Source organism: Mchenga conophoros, linkage group LG20, assembly GCF_057382185.1.
Source record: "Mchenga conophoros isolate Kocher_MC1m ecotype Shallow Benthic linkage group LG20, M_conophoros_male_GT1.1, whole genome shotgun sequence".
In the NCBI taxonomy this organism is placed as follows: Eukaryota; Metazoa; Chordata; class Actinopteri; order Cichliformes; family Cichlidae; genus Mchenga; species Mchenga conophoros.
This window is the reverse complement of record NC_140545.1, coordinates 17,456,991-17,480,301: the sequence shown is the minus strand read 5'-3', so window position 1 is coordinate 17,480,301 and position 23,311 is coordinate 17,456,991. Positions and strand designations below refer to the sequence as shown.

The window sequence follows — 23,311 nt, the reverse complement described above, 5'->3', positions numbered from 1 at the left end:
TCATTACAAACACGGAATCAGATAGTACTGATAAAACATGTATGAACAACAACAAAAAAACACAAACAAAAAATAAATAAACTGTACAAACTGATTCATATGAGGGGTTTTTTCAGGCCATAGTTTGTAACTCTTTTCAAATAAGCTGTTGTAGGGAGAAGTCTGTTTGTCTATATTGCTAAGCAACGAGTCAACAATTTAACAGATTAGGAAACCGTAACTTACAGATCCAGCAATGTCTTCCAGCTATTCGGCAAACCAGGTAATCTAAATAACAACGCCAATAAAAACTCTAAACATTACACATTTTACTTCTCTGTTTATGCGTTTTTAAAACTTCTATTCACAGTATGACAGCGCCTTTAAACCGCACAGGCTGCAGAACTGGTGTGAGACTAAGCACTTCAAAGAGGTATAGGAAGTTTTCAACTCTTGATCATTTCCATTTCGTGTTAGATTTAAACAAATTTGTGCAAAAATAGATTTTTACAAAGATTTTATCTCCCTCTATGTGTGGGTATTTGCAGAGACCTAGTGCACAGGTGGGCCGTACCACCTTCATCGCTGATGATAGAGGACACCTGCTCCCAGGAGTGGGGAAGGTGAGATCACATCTTTCTTCTTTCCCCTCTTCACTGGAAGTGACGTTTTTCACTGTGAATATATGACTTCACTCCCTCACTGCGTGTGTGTTGCTACAGAGAGGCCTTGCATGGCCTGACTTTAAAGGCACCTGGGATCTACCTGCTCGCATCCCAGGCCAGCGAATCAACCCTACCGCCCGCTCTGTGGAGGGCCTCAACAGGCTCAAATCATGGGGACGGTACCCAAAGAACGCTGACATGTCTCAGCCACACAGAGGCAGCAAAAGCACAAATAGGCAGAAGGAAACTGGCGAGCAGGTTAGAGCCACACAAACACAACAACCTGGTGTGGTGTTGAGTCTGGAATTTTTCCATCCAGACTGATGTTTTCACAAACTCTGTGCTGTTTTCACAGTGTGTTTGTCAGTCATATGACTTACCCAAAAAAAGTTGCTGAGTACTGCTTCATCTTTCCAAGTAAATGTAATGTTTGAGCTGAATCTTGAGACTGCCTGAGCAGGTTTCAGCGAAGACTATCTTTATTTTTAACTACATGCTTTGGTACAAACATTACTGATTCACTATGATGAGTACAGAGAAAGCATATTGCTGTGAATGCTTTCATCAGCAACTACACTCATGTGAAAGAGACAATTTTCATAGGATTCTATGATATTCCATGATATATTCATTGTTCAGTAGCTTAACAAATGACCACAAAAAGAACATTCCTCTGAAAACAGTCAGGTAAAAAGACTGGATGGAAAATGAGTGAAAAAGAAACCAATATCTAAAGTAAAAGTTTAAAAAATCTTCAGAAAGCCTGGAACACTATTTCTCAAGACCACTTTAAAAATTGCAAGAAAATCTGGCTCCAGGAAACAAAATATAAAGAAATGAGTAGTGAAGACTTGTTATAGTTATGGTTGGAAAATTGTAGGTACATATTACTTTCCACAAGTCAAGGTCAAGGTAACTTTATTTATGCCCATAGGCAAGGTAAATTTTCTTTACAGAAAAATGTTAGCATTTGGCATCCCTTCAAAAACACACAATGTCAATAGAAAATTGTATTTGTTTAGTCAGTATAAGCTTTTAATGATATAAGTTTATTTGTGATAGAATGCTGCATGATGATCTTTTCCTTGCTTAGAACTGATTGTTCTTCATGAAACGTGTTCTGATACTTGTATCTGAATCTTTCCACAGCGATAGTAAGAAGTTGAACAAGCAGTTCTGATCTTGCACACACACACACACACACACACACACAACAATCACATTTTACAGGGTATCTGATTGAGTCAGATTTTTGTTCAGATGTTACATCATATCCTTAAAAATGTATTTAGTGTGTCATCAAATAGAAAAACTTTCTAGATGCTCCTAATATCTTCTGTATATAAAAGACACTGTTCAGATTATGTCTTTAAAGCTAAAGGGAGGCCATGCTTATCTTTGAAAGACCATAACTATACCACTCCAAATAATATCTTCTTGGAGAGGAGGAATATACAAATAGGTTGTAAGTAACCGGAGCTACTGTCTTGTTTCCATGTGGTGAGAGGATGGAAATTAGCTGGCTTCAGGTTGCCTCAGAGCGTTGTTGACATTTAAAGGTCTCTCTGGTCACTCTGGACCAAAACAGAAGAGGTAGAGGACCAAAGAAAAACAATAAGGAACCCAAGAGTACGGAAAACAAAGGGGTAGTTCTAAGGGTCTGCCTGGTAAGACAGATGAGCCATAGGGACCGGCTGTAAGGCAGAGAGTGCTTTGGAGGGCCGACCCCGGTGGAGAGGACCTTTTTAGAAACTTGACTGGGGGCTCACTTGGGACGGACAAAGGCAATCTAACACCCATGAGGAATTTTTATTTTTATTTTTTAGATAATTTTGGTTCTGTTTTTCAAAGAAACATGTTGTGTCATTATTTTGTTTCACATTTTTCATTTACTTATTTATTATCTTCTGTCCCTTGAAGTGGAAATCAGGTTTTATTTGATCGCAGAATAATGATGATAGGTGAGCGAGGCAGAGAGGGTTTTCCTCAGAACTGGAGTCATACTTAGAGCAGTCAGATGATTAGGGCTGCAACTAACAATTATTTTGATAGTCGACTAATCTGCCTAATTTTTCTTCTATTAGTCGATTAGTCAACTATTATTTCAGCAACTCTTATGTCCGCTTCCTGTGGGCAGACCTCATGTTCTGGCTTTAGTGCCTCACCTGCTCAAGTCTGCCCACCCATGAATTTCACCCTGTTATCTCCTGACCCAGAAAACATTTGAATTTGAAAAAAATCTGATTTATTTTTAACATAAGACCGTCAGAATAAAAATGAAATAAATGAAAATATTAAGTAATACAAATTTAAGTGCAAGTAGTATTTAAACAAAATTAATGATGTGCAAACAGGAAACTAAAATGGCTTCTGTCCACAAGTTCGAATATGTCATGGATCGCTGTGTGGCAAGCAGGAGGAGGACCCAAATGCAAAACTCAGACACGGGGATGAACTCGAGAAACACAGCTTTAATGCTGGCACGGCAGAACACAGGAAATACAAAACTAAACTGGGAAAAGTAAACTAACACTCGCAGGTAGACACAGGAAGATCCACACAACATGAGGGAGAACGCGACACAGCACTGAGGGAGACGCAGACATAAATACACCAAGGGTTAACGAGCGGAGTGGGAGCACATGGGGAACACAGGTGACACTGATAATAATCACGAGACATGGCAGGAGTGAACACAACACTGGCGGGGAGACGGGCGAAGCGAAACAGGAAGTACAGAGGTTCAGACAGGAGGAGAGAGAGCACGAGTAGAACACCAACATAACGGGCAGGGGAGACACGGAATAAACACGAAAGGGGACGAGGGCTCATGAATACACAGAGGGGCACACAGGGGGTGAGAGTCATAAAGGGAAAGCACTCAGGAAACACCACAACAGGGCAACTCAGGAAACAGAGCCTAAACAGGGAACTGAATACAAAGATACATGAGAATTAAAAATACTGGGCCAACATGGCCCATGACCCCCCCCCCCCCCCCCCCCCCCCCCGCAAGGGCTGGCACCCGACAGCCCCAACCCGCGAACAAAAACAAGAAAAACAGAAAACAACCCACCCAGGGCGGGAGGCGGGGGACCAGGACGGAGGGACCAGAACAGGAAACAAAACCACCAACAGAAAACACAGGAGCACAAGACACTAGTCCATAATAAATGTCAGGAGGCCGACCCAGGGCCCACAGGCACAAAAGTTCACGGGTCACACGGTCGGGGGGCCGACCAGACGGGTGGCACAGGTGACAGAGCTGGTCCGGAGGCCGGCCGCGTAGAAGAAGGCGGCGGCCAAGGAGATGATAGAGCAGTTCAGGAGGCCGACCGTGCGGAAGGCAACGGCGGCACTCCGGCGTCAGGCGTGGTGGCCGAGGCCCGGTGGGCACAGGACCGGACGAGGCAGGACCAGACGGTGGCGTGGCAGCCACAGGCGAAGCGGGGGCCGGACCAGGCGAAGCGGGGGCCGGACCAGGCGAAGCGGGGGCCGGACCAGGCGAAGCGGGAGCAGATGCTGGAGCTGGAGCTGGACCAGGCAAAGACAAGGCTGAAGCAGATGCTAGAGCCGGACCGGGCGAAGCTGAGGCGGAGGCCGGACCAGGCGAGGATGCAGATTCTGATGAAGCCGGACCAGGCAAAGACAGGGCCGGACCAGGCGAAGCTGCAGAGGCCGGACCAGGCGAAGACGGGGCCGGACCAGGCAGAGCTGCAGAGGCCGGACCAGGCGAAGACGGGGCCGGGCGAGGCGGGCGCAGGTGGCAGCTGAACGGGCCCCTCGGACCCTCCAGCGGAAACTGATGCAGAGCCAGCGGGTGCGGGGACCTTTGGCACCGCGGGCGCTGACTGTGGCGGCACAGGGCACGCAGTCGGCTTAGGATGCAATGGCTGGGGCTGTGCAGGGCAAACAGTCAGTTCAAAGTGTGTCAGCACCGCGTAATCCTCAGCTGGCAAAGAAGGCTCACAAAGGCTTCCAGCTGAGGTGGACAGTGACTGAACGGGTTGCTGGGCTAAGCACTGAGCTGGTGACAGAGTCAATAACTGAGCTGACAAACGAACAGGCAATGAAGCAAAGGACTGGAGCGGTAACGGAGCGGATGACTGAGCAGACTGAGGAGCTAATGGCTGCGCTAGAGACTGAGCTGGTAACAAAACAGGAACCTGTGCTATGACCTGAGCTACTGACTGCGCTAAAGACAGGGGTGCACGTTGCAGTGATGGCGGGACAGCAGGTAGTAGAACCGATGACTGAACAGGAGACGGCGCTGCTAACTGTGCTAAAGTCTGGACTGGTGACAAAACAAGAATCTGTGTTAACAACTGAGCTACAGACTGTGTTATGGATAGTAATGCTAGTTGAAGTGGTAGTTGCGCTTGTGGTTGAACAGGTGTCTGACTCTGGGTTGCTCTCCTTCTGGGAACAGGAACAGGTGCTAGGCCTGGCCGAACACCAGCCATCCCCACCCGAGAAACAGATACGGGTGCAGGGACGAGCTGGGCTCTGGCTGCCTTTACCCTGGGGGCCGGTGTAGGTGCAGGAGCAAGCTGGACCTCTGTCGCTCCCACCCGAGGAACTGAGACGGGTGCAGGAGGCGGCAGGGTCGCAGCTGACCTCACCCGGGGAACCGGAACAGGAGCAGGCAAAGTCTGGGTGTCCATCAACCCCACCCGAGGAGCAGGTACAGGTGCCGGGATGATAGGAGCCTCTGCCAGTCTGGGAACAGAAGCAGGGACCAGCTGGACCTCAGCTACCCTCTCCCGAAGAACTGATACGGGAGCTAGGGGAGGCTGGGCCCACGCTGCCTTGGTTACAGAAACTGAAGCGGGAGAGCTGAGCTCAGGAGCAGAAACAGACACAGGGAAAACGGAGTTAGTGGAACTAGAAACAGTGTTAGCGAACAGAGATTCATGGCGGGCCACTCCCAGCGACTCTGTAGGCCTTAAGCTGTCCATGTTAGGTGTAGCAGTCCCTAAAACAGTCATTGCACAGGAAGATCCAGGTTTAGCAGAGTCAGAGTCTGTAATACCGGGCACAAAGGGATCCATTATGGACACAGGAGCATTCACACAGACCGTTTCTAAATGTACAGGTTGGGGAGCAGCATAGTCCAGGAGTGGAGACACTGTTAACTTCACAGTGCTGTTCACAAGTATGCGGCTCAAAAACGGTCTTTTGCTTCTCTACGGTGAAATAATCTGTCTGTGAGTTAATTGCTGCTGACCTGGGAGGAGCACAGGAAACATAGTCGCTCTCAAACACGGGCGTGAGGGTAGGCACTGCAGGACCAGAATTAACAGACCCAGACTTCCCAGACACGGAGTTAATGGCCTCAGGGATGACGCGCACGGGGCTTACAGTGCCAGGATTCTTTAATTTAGCATGAACAGCAGTCTCTAGAGGGGTGATGAAGTCAGTCTCGTGCGTAATAGAAGCGGAGGCGAACGTAGAAACAGTATGAGGAGTAGCTTTAGCGTGGCGACGGCGTGAGCGTCGTGTTTCCCCGGGAACTGTGCCATGAGTTACCGAGGCAGTGGGTGCAGGCACTTCGGTGATGTCGGCTGGCTGAGCCGATGACGAACCGGGCTGCGCCGGAGAAACAGGGAGCTTGTGCAGCTCTGAGCGCGGAAGTCCCAGGTAGAGCGCAAAAGCCTGCAGCGGAGTAAGGTCGTTTGTCGACGGCTCAAAACCACTCCCCGACCGCCGAGTAACCCTCTTCTTTGCGCGGGACGTGGGCGGTGACCGGAGAGGCGAACCAGAAGTCGAAAAGGCCGGAGGAGTTGTGGCAGGCGATAGGCTGACTCCTCCAACTCTTCTTACCGTGGGGCGGTGTGGGGAAAAAGCAGCAGCCTTTGCCATTTGGACGCTGCGCGGCCCACCTAGCGCCCATCGAGTCCCATGAAAGGCAGACTCGTGCTCCCGGGCGTGCCGAGCCTCCTGCCTTCTCCTCTCGCTAGGGAAGGCGGAGTTTGCACGCTGCCGGTTCCGAACGGAGTTTGCTGGGTCCATTACTGGTCGCGTTCTTCTGTCATGGATCGCTGTGTGGCAAGCAGGAGGAGGACCCAAATGCAAAACTCACAGACACGGGGATGAACTCGAGAAACACAGCTTTAATGCTGGCACGGCAGAACACAGGAAATACAAAACTAAACTGGGAAAAGTAAACTAACACTCGCAGGTAGACACAGGAAGATCCACACAACATGAGGGAGAACGCGACACAGCACTGAGGGAGACGCAGACATAAATACACCAAGGGTTAACGAGCGGAGTGGGAGCACATGGGGAACACAGGTGACACTGATAATAATCACGAGACATGGCAGGAGTGAACACAACACTGGCGGGGAGACGGGCGAGGCGAAACAGGAAGTACAGAGGTTCAGACAGGAGGAGAGAGAGCACGAGTAGAACACCAACATAACGGGCAGGGGAGACACGGAATAAACACGAAAGGGGACAAGGGCTCATGAATACACAGAGGGGCACACAGGGGGTGAGAGTCATAAAGGGAAAGCACTCAGGAAACAACACAACAGGGCAACTCAGGAAACAGAGCCTAAACAGGGAACTGAATACAAAGATACATGAGAACTAAGAATACTGGGCCAACATGGCCCAGGACCGTGACAGCATAAAGTTTCAAATTAATTTAAAAAGATTTTATTTTCGAGTTTAGAGATGATTCAGTTCATTAATTTCCGATTGTAGTGAACATGCTCTGGAGTGAGGCTTGCTCTTATCTTTGAGATGATGTTCCCAGCTGTTGATAACTATGCTAAAGATGCTCTCTATCATGACTTCAGCCATTTGAAAGGTGCATGAGCTTCTCAAATGGCTTTAGTGTTTTTTAGCCCAACCAGAAGCCTTGGATGAACCGGGATGTTCGTCTCCTCCTGAAGGCCCACAACACTGCCTTTAGGTCAGGAGATGCACACGCCTACAGTACAGCCAGGGCTAATCTAAAGAAGGGCATCAAAAAAGCCAAACACCATTACAAAAAGAAGGTAGAAGAACACTTCTCCAACTCCAACCCCTGACGCATGTGGCAAGGACTCCAGACCATTACAGACTACAGGACCACCAAACCCTCCCCGCATCCTCTGATGTCTCCTTCCTCAATGAGCTCAACAACTTTTATGCTCGTTTTGAGCGAGGGAACCCCACAACCACAACCAAAACAGACATGATGCCAGACCACCAACCTTTGACTCTCTCCCCCACCAATGTAGGAGCGGTGCTGAGCAGGATCAATGTCCACAAGGCTGCAGGTCCTGATGGCATCCCCGGGCGTGTTCTCAGAGCGTGTTCTGGGGAGCTTGCAGGAGTGCTCACAGACATATTCAATCTGTCCTTGGCCCACGCTGTGGTACCGGCCTGCTTCAAATCCACCTCCATCGTCACGATACCCAAAAACTCCAACCCATCTTGCCTCAATGACTACCGCCCAGTAGCACTCACCCCCATCATCGCTAAGTGCTTAGAGCTAGCACACTTCAAATCCTGTCTCCCCCCCACCCTGGACCCCCACCAATTCGCATACCGCCAGAACAGGAGCACAGAGGATGCAGTCTCCATCACACTGCACTCTGTCCTCTCACACCTGGACAACAACAACACAGAACAGCCAGAATGCTGTTTATAGACTTAAGTTCAGCATTCAATACAATCCACCCCTCACAATTCATCAGGAAACTGACAGACCTGGGCATTAGTTCCCTCATCTGCAAATGGTTACTGGACTTCCTGACCAACCGCCCCCAACATGTCCGGCTGGATAACCGCTGCTCATCATCAATCACAATGAACACCGGTGTACCACAAGGCTGTGTGATGAGCCCTTTCCTCTACTCCCTCTTCACCCACGACTGCAGACCTGCTGATGGTTCCAACACCATCATTAAGTTTGCAGATGACACCAAGCTCCAAGCTGGTCAAGAAGGCTCAGCAGCGCCTCTTCTTCTTGAGGACTCTGAGGAAGAACTACCTGTCCTCAGACATCCTGGTGAACTTCTATCGCTGCACCATCGAGAGCATCCTGACCAACTGTATAACAGTCTGGTACGGGAACTGCTCTGCCTCGGACCGGAAGGCGTTGCAGAGGGTCGTGAAAACTGCCCAGCGCATCGCCGGAGCACCACTTCCGACCATAAAGAACATCTACAGGAAGCGGTGTCTGAAAAGGGCTGGGAAAATCATCAAAGACCCCAGTCACCCATCACATGGACTCTTCACCCTCCTGCCCTCTGGGAGGCGCTACAGGAGCCTCCGGACTAAGACCACCAGGTACCGGAACAGCTTCTTCCCCACAGCTGTCAGACTCCTGAACTCTGCCTCCTGACATCTGACCCACGTTAAACTCATGGACTGAACATACACACACCCACAACCACCTACACACACACACAATGGACAACTGTACCCTCAAACACACAATAATAACATGGACTGAACCACCACTCACAACCACTAGCACTTTATATAGCCTCTGTAGAAATTATCCACATACCTCACTTATCTTAACTGCACTACTGTATAGCTCTGTGTAAATAATCATTCTGTACATACGATAATTTTTAATCCTACAACTGTTTATAACTTGCATAGTTCACATTTTTGTATAGCAGTAGATCTCAGATTTCTGTATAGTTTTTTATATTTATATCCTGTTCATAGCCTGTACATAGCTTGTACTCACTACATACTTATAGTTATAGAATATTCATAACATACTTCATACCGTGTACATTATAACATACCATAATAGACCCATTTCTGTAATATACTTACATATCTATATTATTGCTAATATATATAGTAATATATCTATATCACGGCTAAAGCACTTCTGGATGGATGCAAACTGCATGTCGTTGCCCTGTGCCTGTGCATGTGCAATGACAATAAAGTTGAATTCTATTCTATTCTATTCTAACAATAAAATTCTGTGTCAACAAATTTTATATATTCGACGACAGCGATTATGGCGACGAATCCTTGCAGCCCTACAGCAGATGAGGTGGAGGCATGCCAGACAATAGAGCAAGAAGGTGAAAGCTAACACAGAGGACATATACCAGCTTTTGGGGAACCCGCGAAAGGGAAAAATGACAACAGGCAAAGCTATTATGGATAAGAAGTATTGTGTAAGCTGGGGCTTTGAAATTGTGGGATTTGGTTTCTCAGTTTCCATGCAGGACACTAGCCTGTGAAGGGAATCATTTTTCCATGGCAGCCTTGTTGCATTATGTTTAAGTGGCTTTAAGAGCAGAATAAAGCCCTGACTTTCCACAGGGCTTTATTATTTTCCTGTTTATCAGTTACAAGACAATATAACTTCTAACTATTAAATAATAACTATTATAACTTGAAAAGACTAAATTCTGATCCTAGGTTATCTGAGCCATTCAGTAACCACAGATATGCTGAAGAATGTTTTGCTCCAGAATGTTTCATGAGAATTCAACTGAATATCATGGTTTGGGGTTGACAATAATGAATGAATAATTTCATTCATTATTGTTTTGATTTGGAGAAGTGGGCTTTGAGGTCTCCAGTTTAGTCATAAATAACTTTAGGCTTAATTGTGAACTTACTCTTCCCTTTGTCTCATCTCTGGGTTTCATCCTTTAGTACCTTCCATGTTAAGGCTATCATGTTTCTGATGCTTTTGTCAGGCTTGTGTGTCTTAATCCTGTGTGCTTATCTTTCCTGTTTTATTTTGATAGTCCCTTGTCTTGCGTGCTAAATGTTCCGTTTTGCTTCCTCTGTCTAATTTGTCCCTGTTGTTTTTCCCAGCCCTCCCCTACTCATCCTCCTGTGTATATATTGTGTATGTGTTGTGTCAGTCTCCCTTTGTTTATCTGTTCAGTTTCCCTCAGTGTTATCTAGCCCCTTGTACCTCTGAGTATTTTCCCAGTTTAGGTTGTGTAATCCAAGGTTTTTAGTTTCTTTTGTATTTTCATGCTCAGTTTTTGTTCTTGGAAGTTCAATCTAATAAACCACCCGCTTTTATTTAAGATGATCTTGTCTCCAAGTGTCTGCACATCACACTTGGTTTCCACAAACCTTTGACACTGAAAGGGTTCTTATTCCCCCTTCTAGATATAATAATGGCTAAAAGCTTCAGAGTCCTACATTAAACAGTTCTTAATATTACAGATGGTACATCTGTCACACTGTCCCTGCTCAGGCTCTTCAAAAGATGATATGTCTTCCTCTTAGCTTTCAACTTCTTGCTCTGATATCTGGCCTTCCTCCACCTCATCATACCCTGACAGCAATGAGACTGATTCCGCTTCCACAGTTCTGAATAAAATCCTTTGGGCCTCTTTCTGCTCTCTGGATCCTGAAGTATGAGAATTGGTTCAAAGCCAGTAGGGCACTGAATAAAAGTTATGTTTTGGAAGGGTAAAATTACTTTACATTCCTGAAATCCTACTTAATCCCAGTCCCTGTCAGAACTGTTGCTGCAGCTTTCTGAATCAACTGGGAGCTTTTTGTTCAGGGAGCCTTTATGGCAGTCTGCTGAATTACTTTGAGTTGTCAAGCCTGGAAGTAATAACTTCATGAATCTTTTCAGCATCTCTTTGAAACAGGATGTTTCTAACTTTGGAGTTATTGTGCAAATGAAGGGCCAGCCTTATATATTTGATATGCACATCAGTAACTAAAGCTGACTAATTGCTTGCAACCTATTGGGACTTATTAAGTATGAAATATATTTGTAATAGGTGGATATCGGTCTGGCTCCAAGATGAATTTGATTAAACTAGTATATCCAACATCAGTCAAAAGAGCATGTGCCCAGACCTTAGTTCAGCTAAGACTAGCCCCCCCCCCCTTCCTACTCTTGTGCACATAGTAAGTGGTAGTAAAGACTTTTAATGCTACAGTCACACTTCCGTCCGTGGCTCATGGTCACTGACATTAGCAAATGTCAGCAAGTTAAGAATGTAAAAATGTTAAAAAGTATTCCTTTATATTGGGGGTTACTGATTAGATGTGCTTACTTTATGACAGTTTTCTGTGTGTGACACACAGTTTTTGGCATTTAACATTATCTGGTGACTACAGCTGCGCTATAACAGTTACAGTAGGAACACTGTGCCAAGAATGAAGGCAGTTCTGTGGATGACTTCAGCCCTGCTAGTGTGTTTAAGCCAAGTCTATGAAAACTTCTAAATCAATATTAGTACTGAGAGGGAATAAAAAGAAGAAGAATTAAAAAGCACAAGTTGTCTACCAGGACTAGTTCTTAAAGAAAAGCAAACAGTTATAAACGGAATTCCTTTAGCTTATTTGTTTCTTGCAGTGTACGGTGTATCCATATAAATGGCCCACCCTGTATTTCATGTTTTTAGTAGTGATTTTATAAGACCACAAGCAAGTTGTGCAGCAAACATAGTAGTTAGCTGGAGGTATGTTAATTTAATATATTTGACGTTAAAAAAAAGGATATTTATGCAGTGCAATGTAATATATATTGTATTGCCTGCTACAGGACAGGCTGCACATGTGAATTTGTCAGTTTTTTCCTCCTCCTTTTTTTTGCATTTTCCTCCCAAGTTGGTTTTAGAGTACGGTCACATTTTAAAACTGATTTTTTTATTTTGGGTTTGCTTTTATGCCTACTGGGTGCAATATTGGTCAGGCAATGCGCAATCCCTGAGCTGAGCTCTTACCTTAGAGAGATTAGGCCTTGCATAGGTGCTCACTGTGAGTGGAGTTGCTGTGCTTAAGATTATAGTGCTACCAATCTTTGAACTTAATCTGTTCGATGACAGGTTTTCTTTAACAAACTCAGAAAACTTGATTTTCTCTCTGAGTCCTCACCTTCTGCTGCATTTTAACCAGGTGACTAACATGATAATTCAGTTCTTCATTAATAAAGTTGCAAAGATGTGAGAATTCATTTGCCGAATTCTACAATTTTCATGAAACATTGGTTTGCTTAATTATTTTTGTACTTAACATTACTGCTTTCACAGTTATTCAGCTCTCAGCGACAGTGATTACGTCACAGATTTATTATCAGCTCAGAATCAAATCTATAGACTCCATCTCTGTAATTCTGTAGACAGTAATGCTGTCAGTTAGTTTTCTTACACTGCGAACATTTACTGTACGTTACAAACTATGTGGTAATTGGTCACATTGATCTTTTTCAACTAACGCATGTGTTTAAATCAGGTTGAACAAGAAACTCAGAGTTGATCAATTTGTTTTTAAACTCAGAGTTTGAATCTGCTTCCTGGAACAGGGCCCTGACATTATAAAGAATGCAGAATTTTTAAAGCACTTTGTTTTCATTTAACAGCAGTACCATTAAAAGGTATAGTGAATTTAAATGTTTCAGCTTCTGTTTCAATCCTTTTCAGACCAGTTTGAAAGTACTGCAGGATGATGCCACCCAGTCTGCTGCAGCTGAAGCCCGACCAGCTTCTCAGAATTGGTCCACTACTGGGAGTGACAGAACTACCAACCAGAACCGGGCAGGCTCACAGGCAGCAACAGAACAAGCTACAGGAAATGACAGGCTGCCTAGCCATTGCTCTGCAGCTGAAAAGAATTCAGCTTTGAATCAGGCTGCTGTGGAGAAAAACCATATCAGGCCTGATACTGGTGAGGGGAGACAAACAAGAAATATGTCAGCAAAAGCAGTCAGCCAGCCATCACAAGCATCCATCGAGCAGAGACAGAGAAAGATACAGCAAGACCTGTGAACAGTCCTTTATTTCTCAGTGCATCAGAAAATGACAGAAACCTATAAAAATAAATACACCTGAACAATAGTAATGTTGACCAGTTGTAATGAATCCATTTTCAGCATGTGAATTATGGAAAGGAAAAAAATGGTAATACAAGGAAATGTTATTGGTGTTGCCTGAAATGTTACTGATTGCACTCAAACTGCCCACTATATCAGCCCTTCACTTCTCCTGTGCCTTTTACCTCTAATCTGATTTTTTTTTTTTGTCAAGTTGACACTCCAATCAAGAATCTCTTATTATTCCGTCAGCTGACCAGTGTAATGAGTTCCAGCATTACTGAATGATGGAGAAGAATAAAATACATTGTTCTCTCACACACGCTGTTGGTTAGTGGTAGGTTCAGCAGCATTTTGCAGTTTTAGTCTGTCACATTTGTAAACCTTGTATACACTGGGTTCTGTTTTATAAAGCTAATCATTGGGAAATTGTAAGCAGCCCATTTTTGTCTCCTACTATATCAAACCATGAACGGATGAAGTCAGAGTTTTTGGCAAATACTGTGGTGTTTATCCTCCATCTTTGTTAATCCAGACTGTATTAATTTGGAATCTGTGGGTGCTCCCAGAAGACGGGGTATGTGTTCATTTATTACATGAAATGGGTTGATTGGATACTTCATAATTCAATCCAGAAGCAGGGCATGTGACCATGAAATGAAAATTGGCAGTGCCAAAAAAAAAAAAAAAAAAAAAAAAAAAAAGGCAAGAGGGGCATTCTCACAGAATATTTTTAATCTACTTTTTACACTATAAACTTTAATTACTGCCCTACAAAAAGAAGTAGATGCAGAAATTTAGTTTTTAGCCAAATTAAAGTGAAATTAATCTCACTGATTATTATCTGTTATATATTCTAAAAGTGGAACAGATTTGTCTAATTAGCTGAATGAATGCAAGTTTCAGTGGAAAGACATACCTTTGTGTCTTCAGTGCATATCTTTGTTGGGCTGTGTTAAAAACATGCTGTTCAACAGGTGGCTAATGGATGGACACTTTCTCTCAGAGAGAAATAGCTACTTTTGTCTGCTCTGTTATTCACAACAGGTTGCCACAGTGGCTAACTCTGCATGCAGGAAAGGTAAATGGACTAGTTCTTATGTAGCATTTATCTACTCGAGCACTTTATACAAGATGTCTCATTCGCCCATTTATACATCAGTGTTCAACCGCTTTCTATGTAACATTCACACCCACTCACAATCAAATGAATACATCAGGATTCAGTATCTTACCCAAGGATACTTTGGCATGCTTTTTTGCATTAAACTGGGCTGATAAGAGTGTAAACTGGTCTGAAGCAAGTTAGATGTGCAATATAAATTTAATCTAGTCAAGGGATCCATTCATCCTCTTAACTGTTTATCAGATTTAGATTTGGGCATGGGAGCCTGAAGCCAAGAGTCACCTGAGCTGGTTACCAGTCCATCACAAGACCAACAGAAAAATGGTCGATGACTCATGCTCACATTCACACCTGCAGAAAATTTACAACCAAAAGTTAACCTAACGTGCATGTCTTTGGACTGTAGGAAGAAGCTACGGTGCCCAAAGAGAACCTACACAGACACAAGGAGAACATATAAACTCCAAATAAAACTTTCAGTTGGCATATTTGAACCCAGACTTTCAATCCTGTGAGCCAACAGAAAGAACCCAGTGTACTGCTTTTGTGATATTGAAAACTCAACCTACCTTGTTAACCCATTACCCTTTATAGTGCACCCCGCAGAATTAAATAAAAACATATGTACTTATTGGAAAAAGGAGCTGAGGTATTTAAGAAAGCAAAAATTCCTATTTAAAAAAAAAAAAAAAAAGGAAAGACAGAAAGATCAGACTGCAAATGGGACCCGGCGTCTTTTATCCCCTCTGTGTAGTTGTTGTAACATGTGACAGATGTACACTATTTATAGATCTGGCCTGAGGTTTGAATCAGGCTGCTGGTGCGAAAGGCCATAGCAGGCCTGATACTGGTGAGGGGAGACAAACAAGTAATATGTCAGCTAGCCATCACAAGCATTGACTACATATTGACCGTAGGTTTCAACCTACAGTCAATAGGTTTCATAATAAGCACATGGGTTTTCTCTCGTCTTCATTTTAAAACAATGAGTTAATGATGAGTACAGTTTCACACACACAATGCAATTACCCAAATGCATTAACAATACATACATACATACAACACATGGAGTTGGTTGTCTGCTTATAGCTCTTTGATTCTGTGAAGAGACAACATGTCATCACAAAGTTTGGTCAAACTTGCTTCAAAGTGACAATTTGCTTAGAGCACTTAGTTGATGTTTGATAAATAAAACATTTTAACAAGGCACACAAGTCCCAAGTTCAGTTTGTCAGATTTTGATCAAAATAGTTTTTAATCTGCCAGGAAGAACTAACATCTATGTCTATTGATGAGGTACAGTCAGCTTTGTGGTGATTCTGATTTTCGTAATGATCAACCAGTCCTTCTGAGTAGCTGTGACCTTTATCTTCAGACACGAAGAGGCTGAGCTGTACTTTTTATCCATCTCCTGCATTTTAAACTTTCCATTCTCAAATGTTCCCACTGACTCAAACTCTGTACAACTCTTCTCTTTGTCTGTGGCCACCACATTGTGACCCATCTCCACCTCACCTGACTCCAGGATGTCTTTGCCTCCTGACCCTGTTTCTACAAATATCCCTGTCACCACAGTAGGTTCAGTAAACACTACAGTCAGGCAATTTCCTTTTTCTGGGGTGCGGCCCCAGAAGAATCCTTCGCCAGCATCCCAGGCCAGCTTGGGGAAGTGCTTCTGATAGGTGGACATGTCAGAGTAAACTTCAGCTGAAGGATTGGTATAGACATCCTCCTCAAAATCCTTGTCTTTCAGCTTATTGTATGTGCCTTGAAATGAGGAGAAAGTTCCCATGTGTTGAAACAGCGAGGGTTTGAAAAGGATGGTCTCCTTTTGAGTCATCACCTCTCGGAAGTGAGTCATCAACCAGTCACAGGGCATTTCCTGGTAAAAGATGAAGAGGAAGCGAGCCAGAAGAGGAAGATGGGCTGATTTGTAGAGTTTACCAATATAGCCGAGGGCAGAGAATTCCAACGTTGCCCAGGTGAACTTCTTTCCTTCTTGCTCCTCAACTCGCTTTTTAATGGTTGTGAGGAAGTTTTTTGCAGAGAACACATCATCCTCTAGCTGGAGGTAATACCGTCCAAGACCTGCACAGTAGTGGATGAGGAAGGAATAATCCAGGTTCTGCTTGGAGCGGAACGTTACCCTTTCTGGAGCATCGTTGAAATTCCTCTTCAGACCTACAGAGAACCAGACAGATTTGTATCACAGGAAAAAAAACAACATTCAAACTGTATGTGAATGAATATGTACACTAGGGGTGATCGCATGTGAGCTGCACCTGTAATCGGAGGGTACCAGTCCTGGGGAACATGGATGACCAAAAGGTGGCCTTTTTCCAACTCAGAGGCAAAAGCTGATTTGATCTCCTTCACAGTGTCGACTCTCCAGCTGACGTCGAAATCTGCTAGCAGCACTACCACCACCATGAAGGAGTGCTCCTCAGGAGACGACTGGGAGAAGATGGATTTCAATGTGGGGACCAGATAGCTGCCCTTCTTCCTCTTTACTGAGGATAATCCAACAGATAAATACTCTGAAGCCGAAAGAAAAAGGAAAAAAAGTGAAGGGTTTTATGCCATTTCAAATCTAAAGCTGAGGTTAAAAAGTATTTCTGATAACAATTATTAAATAATGTGGTATGAAATTCAGCATGGTAACACCTTCAGACTGTGAGTAAATAAAAGTAAAACAAAAAAAGGAGAATTAGCATTGAAATAAAAGCAATAAATGCATGACATAAATACCAAAATAATACAAAATAAGTCTGTGAAGGTTCTCAATCATCCAGGTCATCGTAGTCAAAGGAGCTTGCAAAGAAAAGCGTCTGGACTTCTTTAAGTTGCTTGAAGACGTTTCACCTCTCATCCGAGAAGCTTCTTCAGTTCTAAGGGTCAAATGGTGGGGAGTCCCAGATTTAAACCCAGTGGGAGTAACCCCCCACAGAGGGACAAAAGGACCCCCTGATGATCCTCTAATCGCCTGAGCCAAGGTGTGAAACTGGGTGTGGGTCCCAATCAGCCAGAGTTTCGGGTGAGTTCATTGTGAAACCTGGCCCCACCTTATCATGCGAATTCCTGAAGTCAGATGGCCCAGGATGTGAGTGGGCATTAAGGCGTCTGGGGAGGGAACTCAAAACTGGATTATAGATGGCAGAGAGTTGGTGTCGTAAACCACCGCCTCTATTCAAAGATCTTTGAACAGAGGTGGTTTAAATCTGGGACTCCCCACCATTTGACCTTAGAACTGAAGAAGCTTCTCGGATGAGAGGTGAAACGTCTTCAAGCAACTTAAAGAAGTCCAGACGCTTTACTTTGCAAGCTCCTTTGAATACAAAATAAGGCACAACTGCTCATACAAATAGGAATATGCAAGTGACAGTGAAAAAACGCATTCCATAGTTTCCATAAGTTAGAGAACAACACCGGAAAGTGCTGTCATTATTTCTCTACGTGACTTTTTGCAATTTCTTTTTTTTTTTTTTTACAGTTTGAAAAGGCAGCAGCAGCCTTATTATAATAATGAGAACAAAGTGTGGAGACTCACTCTGTTGAGTAGGTAGCACTCCAGCAAGCAGCTGATAGGACACATTGAAACTCAGATAATCTGCCTGGTCAATCCAGGACTCCATACTAACCGGCCTGTCTGCTTGCCATGTTAACTCATTAAGAACTATTTCAGGTGACCTTGCAAAGACCTGCAAAACAACAACAACAAAAACAAACCCAAAAGACAAAAACATGATTATTGTCTGATTAGAATATACACGTTGATGAGTGAGACAATGCACTATCTTTGTTACTTTGCAAAGCAAGATGAGAGCAAGTGCAGTTACAGGGATGGTGACTTATACAAGTCTACCTCCAAGTAAGTAAGGTGCACAGTTTGAAAAATAACTCAAATATTCTATGTGTAGGTGTGTTCTTACAGCCAGAAGGAAGTCCGAATGGTTAATGAAGTATAATCCCCCAATGACAAGCAGCACTGCCACAACAATATTCTTCTTCTTCGAATGAATCCGCATTTCCTATCACAAACACATACGTGATATTCCATCCATTATGCTGGTGTGTGACGCAGTACAACTGTAAATAATTCGGCCAATAGTTAATGATTCAGAAGGCTTGGACACAGGTTACACGGAACTGAGTGTGTTGTTGTAACTTAGAGTCTCATATATACACTTTGTATGCATCAGATACAGTTTACTGAACACTGTTGCTCTGGTGTAAATAACCCTGTGTCGCAAGTTGCAAAAGCCCTTTAACATATTCTATAGAGATGCACATTGAGAACCACTTACAGTTCAGGACAAGAAACAAAATTGTCCCATTCAGTACATTTCTCATTTTATCTCATCTTTTACCAGTGCTGGAACTTGGTGAAAGTTCAATGAGTGAGCTTTCTGTGGGGCTATGTGAAACAGTGATGACACAGAGTGCTGACTGACCCTGATAAATTTTCTTTCTAATGTTAATGTTTTTTAAGATATTAATTGTCAGTGGTCTAGTTCTACTTGATCACAGTAAAAACACAGTTCAGTTTGGCTACAGGTATTTAGTACTAGAATGTGGCACAAAAGGATGAACACCACTCCTCCAGCAGATAAGTGTTGATTTGGCATTTTGGTGATGTTAAACACTGTAAGAAATCCCATTTGGGTTGAGATCCGGTGACTGAAGGCCACAGCATAAAGCCCTTTCAGTCAACCCACTCAGTGTGACTATAACTAAGTGTGACTATAACTAATTGTTTTAGCTACAGACAATTTATTTGTACTGATGTATTTAAATGCAAAAAACTGATTTCAAAACAAGCCCGCTGAGCAATCTGTTAAAGTTTGAGACAAACTCATGTGGCAGGCTCAGCCTTTATGGCACTGTATCCTAACTACCCAAATCTACTCAAGCGAAACCATCTGCAGCAACTGTTTATTATTTATTCAGCTTCCCCCCCTTTAATTTTTCCCTTGTCTGAATATTTCCTACAGCCATTACATAGCAGTCTCCCTCAGACGGAGTTTCTGCCAGTGTCGACTGTTACTGTAATCTTTTTTTCTTCTTGTTTGGTTACATTGTTTCCGAGTTCTAAACAGAGGAAAGGGCAGAGAGGTTACAGGGAAGCAGTAAACAAACACTGTAGATGATAAGAATGAGGTTTATAGCCAGGCTGCCCTACTCTTTTGTTTTTTTAAACGCACTGAGAAGTAAGGACAAGTAAGGAGATATGAAAAGCGTTGCGTAGTCTCATGTCAGACTAATCCTTAGAGCCAGGCTAGAGGACAAGCTTTACTTAGATTTTTAAAATGCCTTTGTTTTGTCAACGAGTACAGGGTCACTTCATAGAAGATACCAATTATAGCCGAGGCCACCTCATCTATAATTAGTACGCGGTCTCCTCTTTGATTTTTGCAATGTAACGCTCGCTGAAACAAACGCTTCCCGAACAGAACGACGAAACCGCAGTTACCCAAAAATGACAGAGTATAGAGAGCTGTCCGTGTGTTTTACCTTAAACAGCACTAATAATTTGAAGGTACCGCAAGAAAACTAGCCAGTCCTATGGAACGTTTTCAGATAGTGTCTACAAACAAGTGACTTCCGTAGAAGATATTTCAAGTTAAGAAATCCGGAAGATTTTTTTCTTGCTACCGTCTCTGCGCGATCAGGCTTTAAAAAAGCCATATCAATAGGGTTTAGCAATGATTTCCAACCGTCGCTCATAACACAAACACAGCCACACCGAAAAGTCTTGTATGAACCCACAGCTACGGTAAATGAGAAGAGTCCAAATGAAGAGTTAGCAGAAGGTACAGTAAATGAGCTAAACCAGGCATCCATCCATCCCGTCACTGAAAACAAAAAGCAGCTGCTGTGAGTCGGAACATAAATTATAAAGCTAATAAACTTGTGCCTGACCGGTATCTCCACTCACCTCCCTCCGCCGGTTGTCCTCAGCTCGATGGATAACAGTTAGTGAACGAGTTGCAGTCACAGCGTGATAATACTTACAGTACAACGCACCGAAAGTCAGAAAAGGCACTCACGGAAATGAAAAATGACTCGCCCCTTGGAACCCATGCATATAAACCAGTACTGCCGCATTCTGCACGTGTATTTCCACCTATAGTCCCCGACGCTCAACAGGCGACTCCAAGTAGCAGAGGCTGTACGCCAACCAGGTGTGGCGTCACGGTCGGACGACAGCCAACCGCTTACGTTCAAAGGCGGCCACATTCTTTAGAACTACACCAGGAAATTAAAGCAAACGCCCTGAGCTATTGTTGACACAAAAGCAAAAGACAGATACACAGGTTTCCTTTATTTTATAAGTTCTTAGTCATTTTTAAATTATTTTCTATTTCTCTTGCATTTTCTCATCAGCCAACTAACATTTTAAAAATCATATCAAACGCAATCTAGCATCAAATAAACTACAATAATAAAGCAGCACACCATGGGTAGGTAAGATAACATCATCACTGTATGTGTTTGTAGGTAAACAGTATTTATCAGCCGCTTTTGGTGCATTGGGACTGATCCACAATAGTGCCCCCATAAGGCCAAACATAGCCTGAACTGGGCTTAAAAAAAAAAAAATCCCCCGAGTTTACCTTACAACTTTTTGGTAGTTTTCTCTTAAAAGGGGGTAGTAACTGTCAGTTGCTTGTACTTTCCTGTTTTATTAGAATAACAATGCTTCATAAAGTTGGACCAGTTTTGAATGTGTTTACTCCTTCAACATGCTGTTAGGCCCAGGCGGTGTGACAAATGAATGAATTTGGAAAGATGTAGATCAAAGGGGAAAAGTCTATTTTTAATCTTTCTCTGAGGACAGTGTGTTCAGTACAGTGATAAGGATTGTGAGAAACTGTCTCAGAGCGTCATCATCTTTTGGTTGCTGATTGAGAATCACTTTTATTCCCTCCTCCTCTTCCTGTCCATCTTCGCTCACCCTCAGCCTGTCAGCTGTTGCATCCATTTCCTTTCTCACCAGTTGGTCTTCTTTCCCCTCTGCTCCAGCTTCACTGTCAGCTGTGCCTTTTTTTACTCCTGATTTCTGATTGGCTTCTCCAGTACATAGCAGCTCCCCCAGTATGAGCGTAGTGTTGGGTGCGTCCATGGAGTGGGAGCGCTGGGTGTGTGTGTACAGGTAGACCCTCCAGGGCAGCATTTGCTGTGGCGTGAACGCCAGCGTCTGGATATTGACCAGCTGCATGGCAGCTTGGAGGCTTTGGGGAGAACAGTGAAGTACTGCTGGACACCGGACACATTCTTCTATCCACGCACAGTCAACCTCCTCTATTTTCTCAGCACCTTGTCACAACAACACAAGAAGTCACAACGATAGCTTTTAAATGTGGAGAAACACTGTAAAAACTGTGGGCAAAAGACCTGCAACTGACAAATAAAGTCTATCTCATATCATCATCATCTCATCTAAATGTCAAATGTTCATGAAACAAGAGAAATCATAAATTTTAAAAAATTATTTTATTTTCTAAATCTATGTGCTGGAGACCTTATTACTCACTCAGAGTCAAGAAAGAAAAAAAATAAGAAGCTGTCTGACTCTGACATTTAAAGCCATCTGAAGCCGCAGGTTTTCTCTCACACACAATACTTGTGGTGAGGTCACTGCAGATGATCACCATATGATAAAAAAGGTAAATGGATAATAATAAATGATAACTATTATTATTACAAGTTCATCATTGTAATGCTGTAATGTACAAACAGTATTTAACTATAATTTTCAATAATGGTTTAAATATCCTGGCTATTTTCTCAAGAAACTAATTGTCATCTAAATGTACAGAAAACGAACAAACCACATTCATATTTGAAAGTTGTATCAATAAATTCATTCTTCTTACATGAGTAAAACAAGCATTTTCCATCATGAATCTATGCACTCATTATTCATACCTTTTTTGCAGTTTTTACCCACTTTGTGTGTTGTGTTTTGTTGTGTTTAGTGCTGACGTGGGACAGTTTTCCAATTTCATTGTACCATCATGCTAAGCATGACTGTGTAATGACAAAAAAGAGTTATGATCTCTCATGTTATTCGATAACCCATACTGATGAACCAGAACATTTTTGTTCGGTATAATTAGGTACAGTTAGGCATAATTAAGTGCTTTTACAGCCAAAAGTTTCAGTTTTGTTGTCTTATTTCCCTTTTAACAGAGGGCAGTGTTCTCATGGGAATATCTTAACTATCTGAGCTACAATACATCCTGACACATTCTAACATGCAGTGTGGCTTTCAGACCTTTATCACACAGTTGTGAGCCTTTCAAACATCAATTTGCCACAGCTTGACACTAATCAAATCTAAAGTATATCAGATTTGTAATTGAGTATATACACATTACTTTGGAGGAATTGGTATATTCCACCAATGGAGATTTCACACTCTTGTTAAAGATTTTTAGGAGGCCTACATGCTCCTTTTAACCACATTTGCTATCGAATAAAGAGGAAGCTTTAGCTATGAATCTCTGACTTTAATTTTCAATATAACCTTCCATTTCATTACCGCGTTCAGTATGCAAAGCCTGTCGCTGCAGCCACAGGTGCTCAAAGTCCTCTGGGCTGACAGCTGGGGAGAGGGACAAACTGAGAGGGGCTGCGATGCTGGAAGCCAGGACATTAGTGGAGGAGTCTGAACACCGCATGGCACTGTCTGATCCTAGAGAGGACATACAGAGACAAAGTAAGAGGAAGAAGGGGAGGATGAGGTTAAAAAACAACCAAACAAAA

The 23,311-nt window shown here is 43.4% G+C and overlaps 3 protein-coding genes across 6 annotated transcripts in view; 1 reads left to right on the top strand and 2 right to left on the bottom strand.

The window, feature by feature from the left end:
* The first annotated feature begins 136 nt into the window (after positions 1–136).
* Positions 137–13,420, top strand: cfap126 (cilia and flagella associated protein 126). The gene is made up of 5 exons (XM_085260813.1): positions 137–262; positions 350–412; positions 528–602; positions 702–902; positions 13,028–13,420. The coding sequence occupies exons 1-5, from the start codon at positions 236–238 to the stop codon at positions 13,370–13,372; spliced, it is 711 nt and encodes a 236-aa protein (XP_085116939.1). The 5' UTR covers positions 137–235; the 3' UTR covers positions 13,373–13,420.
* Positions 13,365–20,725, bottom strand: LOC146550603 (alpha-1,3-mannosyl-glycoprotein 4-beta-N-acetylglucosaminyltransferase C). 4 transcript variants are annotated; one of them, XM_085260809.1, is made up of 5 exons: positions 20,590–20,725; positions 18,472–18,570; positions 18,090–18,240; positions 16,825–17,079; positions 13,365–16,723 (listed from the first exon to the last, which is right to left on the bottom strand). In XM_085260809.1, the coding sequence occupies exons 2-5, from the start codon at positions 18,565–18,567 to the stop codon at positions 15,828–15,830; spliced, it is 1,398 nt and encodes a 465-aa protein (XP_085116935.1). In that variant the 5' UTR covers positions 18,568–18,570; positions 20,590–20,725; the 3' UTR covers positions 13,365–15,827. The 4 variants fall into 4 exon arrangements, with proteins under 4 accessions (XP_085116935.1, XP_085116937.1, XP_085116934.1 ...); XM_085260811.1 differs by having other exon boundaries at positions 20,309–20,672; XM_085260808.1 differs by having other exon boundaries at positions 20,478–20,670.
* Positions 20,726–20,860: 135 nt separating this feature from the next.
* Positions 20,861–23,311, bottom strand: part of ap4b1 (adaptor related protein complex 4 subunit beta 1) — a 46,279-nt gene continuing 43,828 nt past the window's right edge. Inside the window, exons 13-14 of the mRNA XM_085260807.1 lie at positions 23,088–23,240; positions 20,861–21,859 (exon numbers count right to left, since the gene is read on the bottom strand). Coding sequence (XP_085116933.1) covers positions 21,360–21,859; positions 23,088–23,240 — 653 coding nt within the window. The 3' untranslated portion in view covers positions 20,861–21,359. The remainder of the gene's footprint in view (positions 21,860–23,087; positions 23,241–23,311) is intronic.